The 14,679-nt window shown below is 42.4% G+C and overlaps 1 protein-coding gene across 1 annotated transcript in view; it reads left to right on the top strand.

Annotated features, from left to right (window-relative positions):
* The window catches only part of UST (uronyl 2-sulfotransferase), a gene marked incomplete at its 3' end in the record, with an annotated part of 169,444 nt that overhangs the window by 76,510 nt on the left and 78,255 nt on the right, over positions 1–14,679 (top strand). The window contains exon 3 of the mRNA XM_081997119.1: positions 9,000–9,155. Within this exon, the coding sequence (XP_081853245.1) occupies positions 9,000–9,155 (156 nt within the window). The remainder of the gene's footprint in view (positions 1–8,999; positions 9,156–14,679) is intronic.

The following is a 14,679-nucleotide window of genomic DNA, read 5'->3' as shown; positions in this document are numbered from 1 at the left end:
GCTCTCCAGCCACTCCTCCCCAAGCCTGTAGCATTGCATGGGGTTGTTGTGGCCAAAGTGCAGGACCCTGCACTTGGCCTTATTAAACCTCATACAGTTGGCCTCTGCCCATCGATCTAGCCTGTCCAGATCCCTCTGCAGAGCCCTCCTACCCTCCAGCAGATCAACACTCCCACCCAGCTTGGTGTCATCTGCAAACTTACTGAGGGAGCACTCAATTCCCTCATCCAGATCATCTATAAAGATATTGAACAAGACTGGTCCCAGAACCGAGCCCTGGGGAACACCACTCGTGACCGGCCGCCAGCCGGATTTAACGCCATTCACCACAACTCTCTGGGCTCGGCCATCCAGCCAGTTCCTCACCCAGCGAAGAGTAAACCCGTCTAAGCCACGAGCCGCCAGTTTCTCCAGGAGAATGCTGTGGGAGACGCTGTCAAAGGCTTTACTAAAGTCCAGGTAGACAACGTCCACTGCCTTTCCCTCATCCACTAGGCGGGTCACCTGGTCATAGAAGAAGATCAGGTTGGTCAAGCAGGACCTGCCTTTCATGAACCCATGCTGGCTGGGCCTGATCCTTTGGCTGTTCTGCAGATGCCCTGTGAGCACTCTCAAAACCAACGGCTCCATAATCTTCCCTGGAACAGAGGTCAGGCTGACAGGTCTGTAGTTCCCAGGATCCTCCTTCCGGCCTTTCTTGTAGACGGGCGTCACATTGGCAAGCCTCCAGTCTTCTGGGACCTCCCCTGTTAACCAGGACTGCTGATAAACGATGGAGAGTGGCTTGGCAAGCTCCTCCGCCAGCTCTCTCAGTACTCTTGGGTGGATCCCATCAGGCCCCATAGACTTGTGGGTGTCCAGGTGGTTTAGCATGTCCTTGACTGCTTCCTCCTGGATTATGAGGAGTACATTGTGCTCTCCATCCCCGTCTTCCAGCTCAGGGGGCTGAATATCCTGTGGATACCTGGAGTGGCTATTAAAGACTGAGGCGAAGAAGGCATTAAGTACCTCAGCCTTGTCCTCGTCCTTGGAGACAATGTTCCCCGCCATATCCAGTAGGGGATGGAGATTCTCCTTGCCTCTCTTTTTGTTGTTAATATATTTGTAAAAACATTTTTTATTATCCTTTACGACTGTGAACGACTTTATTTTCCTTTACGACTTTATTATCCTTTACGAATGTGAACCATGGTCAGCTGAGGAAGGTATTCTAGGCCTTTGAGTAATTTTAGATGACACTGGGAATTCTGCTGTGTTCTGGCTCTGCTGGAAGAGTTGGCCAGCAGTACATTGTCCTTCCTGTAGGAGCTTCTTGTTGTTGCTCCTTCCAGGTGGTGATGCATTGTTATGAACTAGGTTTGAATATGTTACCTGCAGAAGCTGTGACGGAAATTCAGTCCCTTTGAGTTCCTCTGAGTATGTGGAGTGAAAGCACCTCAGAGCCAGCTCATCAATAATGAGCGTGTGGGTTATAGTCCAGCAGAACTGGCCTGTTTTACAAATTAAAATCCAGTTACGGCTATAAACAACCTTTATTTCATACTGCGATTGACTTATAAAGTAACTGTGCAAAGTGTAGTGAAAAAGACAAGCATGCAGGAGACATTAAAATAAAATGTAAAACTACTGAAGGGGGCCTAAAGTAAAGGGCAGGAGGGCAAACCGAAGCACAGTATGACAGATCCTTGGCAATGTTTAAACCGTGAGTTGTTGCACTAGCTGCAGCCTAACACATAGTCAGCCACAATAGGCTCAAAAGGGTTAAACCTTAATGTGAAGAAAGACAAGTGCATACAGAGGAATAAGTTATTTAGTGTACCACTCACCACATTCAAATCCAATATTATTGGCTCCCAGGGTGAATTCATGAGTATTGCTTTGGAAGGATAGAAACTGCTGTGAGGTAGTTAGGTTACTTAAGGGAACACCAGTGCCGTGATGTATTATAAAAAGTTTTAAAACGAGGCTTAGCTACTTAATATCATTTTGTAAGTGTCCAATATAAACATGTGGGTTGGATGTGATAGGATTTACTACTTAAACAGAGAATAACTGTGCCAGTGTGTTCTGAGCACATCACAGAGTGCACAAAACCCTGGGCTCAGGACAAAAAAAAGGCAGTTTTAAACTTTACAATTCCAAGATACATATATGTTTAATCTGAAGCTGCTCTGGAGTTAAAATATGGCTTGCACAAATTATGCAGCTTAAGGTTTTTTGATATTACATGGAAAACCTTGCAGTGGAAAACTGGGTGATTAAAGCGACACCAAAATTCTTAACCTACCTGAATTCATGCTAGTTCCCTCAACGAATACCAGCATCAGTGAACCATGTCCTTACATTATTTATCTCCTTTATCTTGTTATGAAATAGGTGCATACCAGTAAGGCGACTTCCACAATGTGGTGAACTATAGAAGGAATGAAAATACTGCTTTTCACAAGAAAGCTAGTGAGGGTCTTTCGGGTCTTTTTCTGTTGTAATCTGTATATACTTACGTGGGGTAGAGAAGAAGAGGAGTGATGGCTTTATGTTCTGCACCCCTCCCCATACCAGCAATAATCCTATACACCTTGATTTTTCTAAATGCCATCCTGACATGTATTAAAAAGGGATGTCTGCAAGATACGAAGGATAACTGTTCAGTTCTCTTTGGCAGTAGGGTGACAAGATACAGCATTATATCTAATTTTGGTCCCAGAAGTGGTGAACAAGTTGCAAACTGCAAATGAAAGCAAGAAGAATGCAGAGGAGGTTGAAAAGCTTGCTACGTTAAGAAAGGGTGAAAGGAAAAGGTTTGGTTAATCTAGCAGGTGTTGGTTGTACCCCCTCCCCAAGCAGTTATCTGTTTGGTAGGGTGATTCCCCTCAACTGCTTCATCCCTGAGCGGAGCCGGAGCTGCCATCGCTTGGGTACAGCGAGTGTTGCTAGTGATGAGACCCAGGAGTCCTGCTCATACCTCCAGAGGCTGCCTAGCATCAGTAACCACCTGGAACTGCTGAGCGAACAGAGCATCTGCTCTTTACCAGCCTGTTTGACTCTTTGTATATATGTGCTGGATTTGAACGCTGCTGTAACTTCACAGACCTGAAATAAGCCTGGTTCTGCACTTGCTTATGCAGCAGGTTGTAGAAGTAGAGGTTTTGCTCAGCTGCAAGCTGCTCTTGTAGGAAGGTAAATCAGCTGTAAGGTATAAAAGGAGCAAAAAGAAATGTGTTGACAGGCTGCAGTCCAACCTTTGAAAACTTGATCTTTGACCTTTTCTTTGTCATTTTCCCAGCTTGCTATTGATATTATCATAGTTTCAATTTCCTGTATATATAGCCATAGTATCTTGTAATACGACATGATCTGAGACTTAATGGGGAGACTTTACTATGCTTTGGACTGAGCTCATTTTAGATTCGTAAGGGTGCAGTACTTCTTCACAGAAAAATTATCAGAAGTTTTGATATTGGCTATACAGATCTGTTTTGTGGGACACATCAGGAACCATTAGCTTTGGCGGACACTTCACAGTAATGTGGTTCTTTTTGGTCTTCATACGTTTGAGGACTATGCCTACAACTGGTCTCCTTTTGTTGCTTCTGCTCCATGCTTATGTTTTCAATTTATTTTGGTACTTAAGGATGTTGAATCATTAGAGAACACATTTTAACTTATTCTTCCAAATATGCCAGCTGCCAAACAGATGAAATGCATTGTTTGGGGCAGGGCGGGGGGGGAGGGGGGATGGAAGTCATCCTTTTTCAATTAAATTAGTTGCTTAATGAAAATGTGACAGAAGAATCTTCTGTTTCTACTTCTGCCTTATTTTCAGTGCTCCACTGCAGCGATATAGCTTTCAAATTTTGAAAACAAAGAAACTTCACCCTTACCTTTCTTGTGGTTTCTAATGTATCTTCAGTGACCCACAGAGAAGATCATGCTGTCTGGTCTCTTTTAGAGTTGGTTAATTCCAAAAGCTTGTCTCTATCCAGTGTCGCTACACTCTACAGGTGGATCTTGATATAACTGGATCTGTGTGGTTTAGCTGGGGAAGAAGGAGGGATAAGTAGTAATTTATTTTTTCTTCTCTCTTTCATCTTTCAGTCATGTTTTCTGTTGATATACCTTTGCGTTAGCAATTCTTCGTTGTAATTGCTTTAAAAGTAACAATAAGTTGATATGTGTTTGGAATGAGATTTTGCACAGCAATTCCTGAAGTTAGGTTTGGAATATATTACCTCTTGGTGGCCTTAGAGTTTGTTTTTCAATAGGTCATGGCAGGCTTGTGACAAACCCTGATTAAAAAGAGGATCCGATGGATCTAAGAAGATTTCAAAGCTGGTGACTGAATTATCTGATCTGTCTTCATGAAACCCACTATGTGAGAACGGGCATTCTCTGGAAATGGTAGAAGATGAGCTAAAAATGAAATGCATGGTGGGTAACAAAATTCTGGAATTTGTTGGTATAGCAGATTGCGTAAGAAATTCTTCCGCCAACGGGCAAGAATGTGCCTTCTGACATCCCATATGCAATCTTTGGGGGCACTGGCTCCTCTGGAGAGAGAAACTGCCTCCTCCTCTCTTGTTCATACTGGAGAGAAGTGGACTGCTGACAGTGATGAGGTTTGCAGGTGCCTAACGAGCATCTTTCACCACTCATGAGCCCCATGGTCCATTGCTTTCACCCAGTAAGCCATTTTTTTTAATTCTTGTAATTCTGTCACAGCTGGACAGGAAAAAAAATGGAGAGGTTGCCCTGGAAAGTTGTGATGCTGTATAGAGATGTGTGATATCAGTAAATGTTTCATTGCTCTCATGACCTCACCGGTTTTGTCTGTGTTGGTTGGCCACATTCACATGAAAAACACTGAGCACTGTCTGACCACAGGTTAGTGTCTGCTCAGAATGGAAAAGCCAGTTCTGGCACCCACTTCTGACCTCTCCCATGAATAAGGACTAGGGGTCAGTCACTTTCAAAAGTTGTGGAGAGAATAGATTGTTTTCTGGGAACATGTACCTCTGATGTGAGTTGTTTGTCTGGGCAAATTGTACCTGGGCTGGGAAATTGTTGGCAAATTGGCAAAATTATACTGGATTTGGCCCAGTAAAAGCGGAATGATTTAGGCCTTTGGGTGGATGTCTAAATTGTTGGTACTGCAAGTAATTATCCAGTCTAATTTTTTTAATGTTGCAAAGGTTTACGTGGAGACAAAACCACCACAGAAGATGGAAGCCTGAGCTTTTGTCAGGCTGGCTGAGAAATGGCTCCCCTCCTGAAACTGGCAGACCTACCCTGCAGAGCTGCTTGACAGTCGTTGCCCATAATGCAAATTCATCTCGGGATAAACTTCGTTTTTCTTCTCCTTGATTTTATTCGCAATCATTCTTGACATCTTCTTTAACTGTGGAACTAAAGAAAAAAAAAAACCTCAGTTTGAACTGACAAGTAAATTGTTATATAACTTTCCAAACCCTTGGAGAGAGCTGTTGTAATTATACTGTGGGTTTTACTTTTTTATAGCTGTAAGTACTAACTCATATAACTCCAAAGTGAATTACATGTTTGAATTGTTTATATTACCTCTGGGCTTTGATGCAAAGCTCAATAAAGTCACTCTGCAATTATTTTGAAGTTGTGTATATTGTTACATGAGTATCATGTTGCCAGGGCATCACCTCAGCAGTTAGTCAGTCTACATGATACATATTCTTATTGTCAAATAAAATGTAATCCAATTAGCATTTTTTAAACCTCCAACTGCTGTTTTCCATCTTGTTTCTGCTAATAAAATAGAAGCCTGCTTTTCAAGTGCCTCCTCTGCCACCATCTCTTACATTGTCTGAGTCTTGCTGTTATGTATATTGTATATGAGGGGGAAGAGAAAAGTTTTCAATTTCTTGCATTTCTAGATGTGCCTGATGCAAATTCAGGTTTCTGGAGGAGGTATTTCTTTTTCCAGGAAATCACTTAGACACTTTCTGAAATGCAGAAAGCAGATTTGCAGTATCCTAAGAGAACTGGTCCCAATAAACAAGTACATACCAAAAGCCTGTGTGCTGTGTGGCTTTGTGTACTGGGCACACCCTCTGGAGCATTTAGGTCTGTAAGTGCAATGGTGATGTAAACAGGCAAAATATGAGCAAAGCTTCAGCAGTGCATCCTTAAAGCTAGCCACAAGTGAAGTTTTGATTACCGTTAAGGACCATGTTCTTCTGGAGTGAGCTTTGAGCCGTAGCATTTATTTTGAATTTTGTCCGATTTTACCTAAGTGCATTCAGATGCTTACTGAAGCAAGGCATTGATATATTGGCCTCCTTTAAGCTAAACAGTTGTGTGAAAATAATAGCCCTTTATTTCAGTTTTCTCTATCTCCAGTGAGCATTTGCTTATGGTTGCTTTTTGGGGGTTGCCATGGTTATTGTCTGCATGCAGAACAGAATTGTGCTACACAGGAAGGTGAGTTTCAGAAACAAAGGTGAGAACTGTCCAAACTTGGTAGCAACTGTCATTTTTTTTAGCTGGTAGGGTTGCTTGCACTTAGACTAGAGACTTTACAAAGGCCTGCTTTAATTTTATTTCCTTTTTAAAGAATGATATTAATAAGATTCACCCAAAGTTACTGGCTAATCAAGTCAGGGATTTAATTAGAACTCTAGTCTAATCTGGGTGCAGCAAAATTCCACTTGAAATGAGTGAAGTACCAATGAAGAAAACATTTTGCTCACTACATTGCAAAGTGCAACTCTGCTATGAAAATGAAAGCAGTTAATAATTATGAAGCATTTTTAAATGTTTCCATAGCCCTACAAACTCATCATTTATCTCATTTCCAGGTTGTTTGGCAATCACATGCTTTATGTGCTCTTGCTCCTTCACTGGCACTTGTCAGCATCTACTTTGCATTTCTCCTGTACATTTTCACATACTTGGACAGCAAAGTATGCCAAAAATATATGTCTGAGCAGAGGAGAAACTCCCAGAAGTTACAGTAGTGTTGTGTGGATAGTGCTGCAGGGCCGTGGCAAATAGTGATGCTGGTTTTTGTTATGCGAAGAAATGAATCAAAAAGAGGACAATCCAGAATATGGCTCATGTTCTTGCATAAAAAAAACTTTCATGATGGTGTCCCTGGTGTTATAATCGATATAATAAAATGTGTTCCAATATTAACCTTTTAGACATCGTTGGCAGTTGTTTTGGAAAAGGTTAGCTACAGCTGTAGCACAGAGATGTTAAATTCATCACCTTTGGAGTTCTCTAATCATTGAGGCTGGGATTTTGTGTTTCATAGGAAGGAGGACTTCTGAAGGAAAGATTGGTAATGAATAAGGGGGCTACGTTTCTCACAGAAACCTCTATAAAACATTACAAAATAGCAAGACTTCATGTGTTATGTGGGTTTTTTATGAGCCTTGGGAGGCTCATGTTTACTTGCTGAATCAGGAGATGTGATGTCCTGGAACTTGGAAAGCTTAACCAAGGCCATGAGTACCAAATACCTACCCCCTCCCCAGGTAATTTGGAGAATGATGGCTTCCATGTTTATGTTGCAGTGAAAGATATCCTAAACATTGCAACCAGTAACAATAGTAATGTTCTTTCGGTCATGAAGCATAATGTTGACAGCAAAGTGCCATTATGTTCCCATTATATATAAAGGAATCCAGATTTTTCCCCCTTTTTTTTTTTTTTTTATTCTAGTGTGCAGTTGTCTTTGAAAGTAATCTGAAGGGTTGTCTGAGGAATCATTCTGCTTCCCTGATGAAGGTCTATTAGCTTCAAATACCATGAGAAGTGCCGGAAGCCCATATGCCTCATCTGACTGCTTTTATGTTAGAAATCCTTCTGATGGGAGAACGTGACTGCATCAACAGCAGAAGTAACTATAGGTTGAGACACACCATCACTTTGGCATGTGAGCTGTTCCTTGCGCTGAACACATGTCGCGTGGAACCTGGGTGCAGGCCCTGTGTTGGGAAACATATTGTACTGTTGTCTTAATAGAAAAATGAGCTTTCTGTGAGTGCCATATACGCGCTGCTGTGGATGAAACTGTGAGCTCCTTGACTATGTTAGCCAATTTAAAAGGCTTAAAAACAGATGCCCCTTGGCCTATATTATCAGATGCTGCTGCTATATGCTATACACCAAATACTTGTCGAGTGCAATAGTGTGACTTCGGAATGCCTTTTACTGAAAGAATAGCCCATGGATGTTGTCCAGGAACAAAAGAAGCCTGCATCCAGTGTACTTCAGGATGGTGAATTACTACTTGCTTGTTCTGGTTTTCCGGGGAGGAGAATATGGTGCAAGAGTTAGCGTGAGCTGGAGACCATCCCCAGTAGGCAGGTTGGATGTGGCTGTTCTGTTTTGAGGCTTAGTGAACATTTACCTGTACGGAGGTGATCAGACTGTGCCAGCTGCCTTCCAAGCCACCAGTGGGCCCCAGTGTTGTTTATTCCAAAAGTACATAGCTAGCCAGTGGCATAATTTGTTCTCTGAGTCTTTTTGGAAGATTCATGTTTATATTTGAAATTGAAACAGTTGGTTAATTTTAGCTCTATACAACTGGTGGTAGTTTGGGGTGTTTTTTCTTTTAAGTTAAAGTTTTGCAATTCGAGCATTCCTCTTGCATTATGTCAACTTCACTTTGAGATGCCAAACTGTTGTGCAAATTCACTTCCCTTCATTCTTTGTATGGCAGGCAGTCAACTAAAGCTCACTATTTTCAGTGAGGTTACAAGCAGCGAGCTTAAGCCCGTCATCACCTTCACTAGAAGACATCAGCAGTGGCTTTGTGTTTCTGGGGTAGCTACCAATCTGCACTGTTACATTAAATTGGATCATGAGGGGGAAATCTTGGTTTGCCACCTCGTGAGCCATGTGTTTCTATTCTAACGAGCTTCTAGCTTGCCTCATGGAAGTGAACGCTTCTGACCTGGGCAGGGTCACAGAAACAAAAATACCTGTATACTGACTTTTCTTTTTCTCCAATCTTTATCTAGGTACTTCCTTTCCCTAGCCAGGTGGTCTACAACAGAGTTGGAAAGTGTGGGAGTCGAACTGTGGTTTTGCTTTTGAGAATTTTGTCAGAGAAACATGGATTTAACCTGGTTACATCTGACATCCATAACAAAACAAGACTGACCAAAAATGAACAGGTAAGTTACTCCTGCTCATCTGAGATCCTGTTTTCTTACTATGTTTGTGAAAGTGAGAAACAAAGGCATATGCTAGCAGAAATAGTACTGAAAGGTATACTGCTACTTTGACCTGAGTAATCAGCCAGAATTCATCATCCTTTAAGCAGCTTCAGTTAATAGGAGAAATGGATGGTAGAGCCAAGAGCAACACAGTGTGGAAGCTAACCAGAAAAACTAACTTCCAGTGAGCCAGCTTTTGAATTTAGTCAGCATAGCAGTTAGTCCAGCAGTGAGGCAAGAAGGGTTAGTATGAGTGAAGTTAGGTGCTAACAGCTTCTGGGACCTGTATTAATGTATCTGCAGGGCACAGCCATTTATCATGTAAACAGGCGAGCTTATTCAGACATAGCTTGGGTCTCTAAGCAGAGCAGGAGTAAATAATAGCCAACAGGTTTTTTTGCTCACTTTCTTAATTCACTTCCAGTAATCACTTGCTGCAAAAAGTTGTTTCACACAGCCGTACTAACCCATGTTGCTGTAATCTGACATGTCCTTGATCCTATCGCAGCCTCTTGCTCATCTGCCTTTTTCATGTTATCACATAACCCTCACTAAGGCAAGTGAAAATACCACATGAAACCTCTTTACTCAGATACCCCCTTTCATGTTCCCTTAAAGTTATAGAGGGCATTATTTTTGCAGCTTTGATTCCACAGAAGATCCAGTTATCTAAAATCCTTTGTGTTTAGGGTAACCACGTGCCTCCTGTGAGTATCACTGCCATCAGTAGATATTGATGCAAGTAATACAAAAAACCTCAGACTCCAAAGTGTATGGATGTAGTCAGATACCGTACACATGACTGTTGCACACGTTGCCCACAGCTGCTATTTGGATCTGCTGATCAGGTAAATGCTGCAGTAGCTGCCTGCATCACTCCTAGGAATAGAAGCCTGCAAACCACAAAAGGATGTGTGTGATGATCAAAATACAGACGTGGGCCTGCCAGTAGCATTGTGCTGTGATTGGGGGTGATTTTATTTGTAGCCTGTTTATGAGCATAAGTTTGTTATTTTAGATACAACAGTTCATTGCAAATGGAAATTTGAGAGCAGATACTGCTTCTGCAGGTCCCAACTTCCTCACTTCCAAGGTGGCCATCAGGGTCCCACCAGTAGCTGGCTCACTTAACCCCACATGGTGTTCAAGTTCAGCTCGTGGTGGGGACTGGCTAGCTAAGGCTGGCACGCTAGCCCAAAGGCTTCTTTGCGCAGCTGGGTGCAACACCCCAGTGAAAGGCTAGGGGGGAGGCCAGTATCCCCCCACTGCCCCTGCTTGTGGCCAAGGGAAGGGGCAGAGCCCTGGGCTGCAGCTACTGCAGCATCCCTCTTGTGTATCCCACCAGCAGCACCATGGAGCCCGGGGAGTTTGCAAAATGGTCCCGTCAGGTTGGGGTCAAACTGTCCTGTGCTATAGAGCCTGCCTGGTTGTTTTTTCTGCTTAACTGTTGGATATGGCATAGGGGATTTCTGTGAGTGACTGCTTTTGTGTTTCGGGTTGTTTGGGTTTTGTTTCATTGCTGATTGGGAGATGCAACATAAAACCTAAAAACCTTTTGGGTATTAATAATCACCAGCTTTCACCCTCATCATCTACTTTGTTTGAGCTCTGTTCTGCCTTTCTCTGGTAGGTGGATTGTCCTTTGTTAAACATGATACAAGATCACATCTCAATAGTCTTCCAGGCTTTAGTTCAGCATCTTAAGATTCATGAGAGGCCCAGACTTGGTTTTGATGCATCCAATGTACTGACAGAGGATAAATATTTGCATTACTTTCTGCACTCCAGAAACTTTTAGGTTACTAGACAGCGAATGTGCTGGAACACAGATGGTGCTGGATGTATTGCTGCAGAGCTGATGATTTACTCTATAGGTTGCCCTACTATAACTTGAATCTATTTTAATTTATGGCTTATTTACAGAGTTACAATAGGTTCATCATTTAATGAGTACTTTTGATGAAAAGTGCCTTTGATCACCAGGAAACGTGCCTGGAGATAGTATCTGTTCTGTTGTTCAGGGTATTTTTAGTTGTCTTCTCACTTTTTTATGAGCAGAATATGAAAAAAATTATTTCTCCCACCTTTAATGTGGTGTACACGAGAGGAAGTTAGGAGAATGAATGGTCTCAGGCTCTAGGCATTGGAACGAGAGAAAAGAGAGCTGTAAGCTCCCAGTGTGAGCCTGGGCTTCTCGCTCGAGATGATACGTCTCTTGTCCTTCTGTCATTGTCTGTCCTGTGTTTGGTTAAAGCCCTGATCCAGCCAAGTCTTTTGTGTAAATACTTAGCGTATGCAGTCTGCTGTTGTTAAATAAAGTTAAGCATGTAGGTGTTCTTAATGACTACGGAGATTGCACATAACTAGAATCCATATTCTTGCTGCTTTTCCAGTCTCCTTCCTACTAAGAAATTTTCCCGAGTTATAAGTGCCTGCCAGCAATTAGAATTGCAGCCTTTGAACATCTACGGGCTTAAGGGAGTGAGTTCTGGAAGTAAATGAGTTAGTCTGTGCCTTACCATTTGCTATATTTCCAAGTAAATTAAATACAGAAAATAATATGTAGTATTCATGTGTACAAAGTCAGTGTAATTGATGTGGCTTTAAAATGACATATGAACTGTTGCAAAATGAATTCTTCCCCTTCCCCGACTTCCCTCACACCCCCTTTTCTTTTGCATTCAGAGAAGTAAGAATGAGTATGCTTATAGATATACAAACACCAATCACATACAGGAGTAATTGATAGTTTATCCTCATATCGTTTCCTTCTACCACCCATCCTTATGGCTGTACAGCCAGCTTTATATCTAATTCCAGTTTAACACTAAAAATCCATCACTAATTTTTCTTAAATGCTTTTGAAGACAGAAAATTGGTCATAGCAGCTTGGGAAGCTGAAGAAATTCTTGAAACCATTCCAAATTTTTGCGAGTTGAAAATTAAGATCTAGTCTCATTCCTGTGAGTTGTTTATGGAAATTAATACCAAGATGAAAGTGATATACCAAATACCTGTAGATACTTGTGCCTCCTGGACCTACATGCCTTCAGTAGAGACTGAAAACAGTAGAAGAAGGTTAAGAATTCACAAGAAAGAAAGATACAGAGATTTTTTTTTTTTGTCCTATTTGTGTCAATCTTAGTGGAGACCATAGTGTCATCTAGCTGACCTCACTTGGAAAATCCCAGTTGCCTCACCATTTTTATATATTTTGACATCTAATTCTCCCAGTGAAATGCAGCAGCTTAAAAAAAGTAGTAACATTTTGGCTGTTGTCTGGGTGGGTTTACTGTCAGATTATTTCCTTTTGTTCCTAGTGGAATTTACCTATTGCAAATCTTGAACCAAATGGGACTGCTGTGAGCAGCCAGTGTGGGGGGCTGGCTAGTTCTGGAAGAGCGACAGAAGGTGTCCTCTCTCGCAAGTCTGAGTTGTTTTTTTTTTTTTGTGCAGGAACAATACTGTGGCTGGAGCAAAGCCATCCTCCACGTTTCTCCCATTTCGGGGAGGGCCCCGTCCAGTCTCTCTCGAGTCATTTCGCTGTGCCATCTGCTGGATTGTTATTTACAATGCAGCAACAGTGGAGTACAAATACATGGATGAGGGGTCTGGAGCACAAGTCTTATGAGGAGCAGCTGAGGGAACTGAGATTGTTTAGTCTGGAGAAGAGGAGGCTGAGGGGAGACCTCATCGCTCTCTACAACTACCTGAAAGGGGGTTGTAGTGAAGTTGGTCTCTCCTCTCAAGTAACTAGCAATAGGACAAGAGGAAATGGCCTCAAGTTGCAGAAGGGGAGGTTTAGAATGGATATTAGGAAAAATTTCTTTACAGAGAGAGTGGTCAAGCATTGGAACAGGCTGCCCAGGGAGGTGGTGGAGTCACCAACACTGGAAGTGTTCAAAAAACTTGTGGACGTGGCACTTCAGGACATGGTTTAGTGAGCATGGTGGTATTGGGTTGATGGTCGGACTTGATGATCTTAAAGGTCTTTTCCAACCTTAATGATTCTAGGCAGCTTCAACTAGACCAGGTTGCTCAGAGCCCCGTCCAACCTGACCTGGAATGTTTCCAGGGATGGGGCATCTATCACCTCTCTGGGCAACCTGTGCCCAGAGTTTCACCAGTGGTAGTGTAAGACAGCAGACAAGGAAAAACCTTTCCCCTTTAAGTATTGCCTCTTGGTGTTCTTGCTTAGGTGGGCTTTAAGATTCAAAAATACCTTGTGATTTACAGGATTGCCTCTGTTTGTGGATGTAGTCTTCTTGAAGGGTCTTGTTTAAAAGTCAGTGCAGAAAATTAGTTTTGGAGAAAAATTTAGAGTAAAAGCTTAAGCAAGGAGTCACAGTGGTAGGAAGATGTTATGCTAGGGAGCAAATTAGCATTTAGGCTAAAGTCTCTGTTCCTTACAATTAATTGATGTTTGAGGGGGAGCGGTAGAATGACAGCAAATGTGTGTTGACCACACCACAGAGGTCTTTGCAACTGCTTGCAGTAGTTTAGCCTCTGCAGCCTCCTGCTGCGCGATGTGCATGCTCCCCTTGGGGAGCAAAACGCACCCAGTGCTTTTGCCCAGCAGTGGAGCTGATGTGGCTGGGCCATGCTGTGGGCTCCATGGGTGGATACGGGCACCAGGTGCCACCGCCTGTCTCTCCCCACACACTCTTCATGCCCTGGCATTTCCCTCTCCCTGGATATTTTTACAGCTTCTCCCTCCAAACCTGGATGTGTTCTGGTTCATCTCTCCCTGAACGGTGTCTGCCAGGGTAGTTTATCTTCCGCTGCTTGGGCCTTTTCATCTCTTTTCAAACTTTGGGTGGTTTAAGACCATCTCCTAGGTAATCTGTGCTTGTATGTATCTCTCTCCCCTTCACCACTCACTCCATCCAAAGATACTTGCTTTCCTCAGCTCTCATCCTCTGCTCACTCTTCTTCTCTGTGGGTCCTCTACACAAATCATCTTGAAGAAAAAAAAAAAACAAAAAAACCAAAAAAAAACCACCAACCAAAACCCCACACGAAAACAAAACAAAAAAACCTGAAAACACTAGACCTTACTCTTTTGGGAGACATTGGAAGATTTTTTTTTTTTTTTTTTTCTTTAATGCCATCTTAAAAGGAGGGGTGGATCACTAGGTATTCCTGAGCAATATGTTTGGCTTGTTAGCCTGAAATCAGCACAGTGGGGTCAGAGAGAGGCCCATGGGAAATATGGCCACAATTTGCATGTGGCCATGAGCCATTACAGTTACTTATTTTTCCCTTCTGACATCTGTGTGTTGTTTCGGTTGAGCCTTACTTACCCTTTTGGCAGTGTTTTTAAAAGAATGTTTTTTGCTTATTTGTTCATATGCACATTGTAGCTTTATCCACATCTGCTTACAAGTCCAGTTGATCATTAATTGTCTAAATATGAAGGTACTTTTAAGTCAAAACAGAATTCCGTGACTGCTCTGGAGTAATTTGTTATCTTAGCTCAAGA

The sequence above is a fragment of the Phaethon aethereus genome (assembly GCF_964289735.1).
Source record: "Phaethon aethereus genome assembly, chromosome: 3".
Classification (NCBI taxonomy): Eukaryota; Metazoa; Chordata; class Aves; order Phaethontiformes; family Phaethontidae; genus Phaethon; species Phaethon aethereus.
The sequence above is the reverse complement of the archived record's forward strand: the minus strand, read 5'-3'. Positions and strand labels throughout refer to the sequence as shown.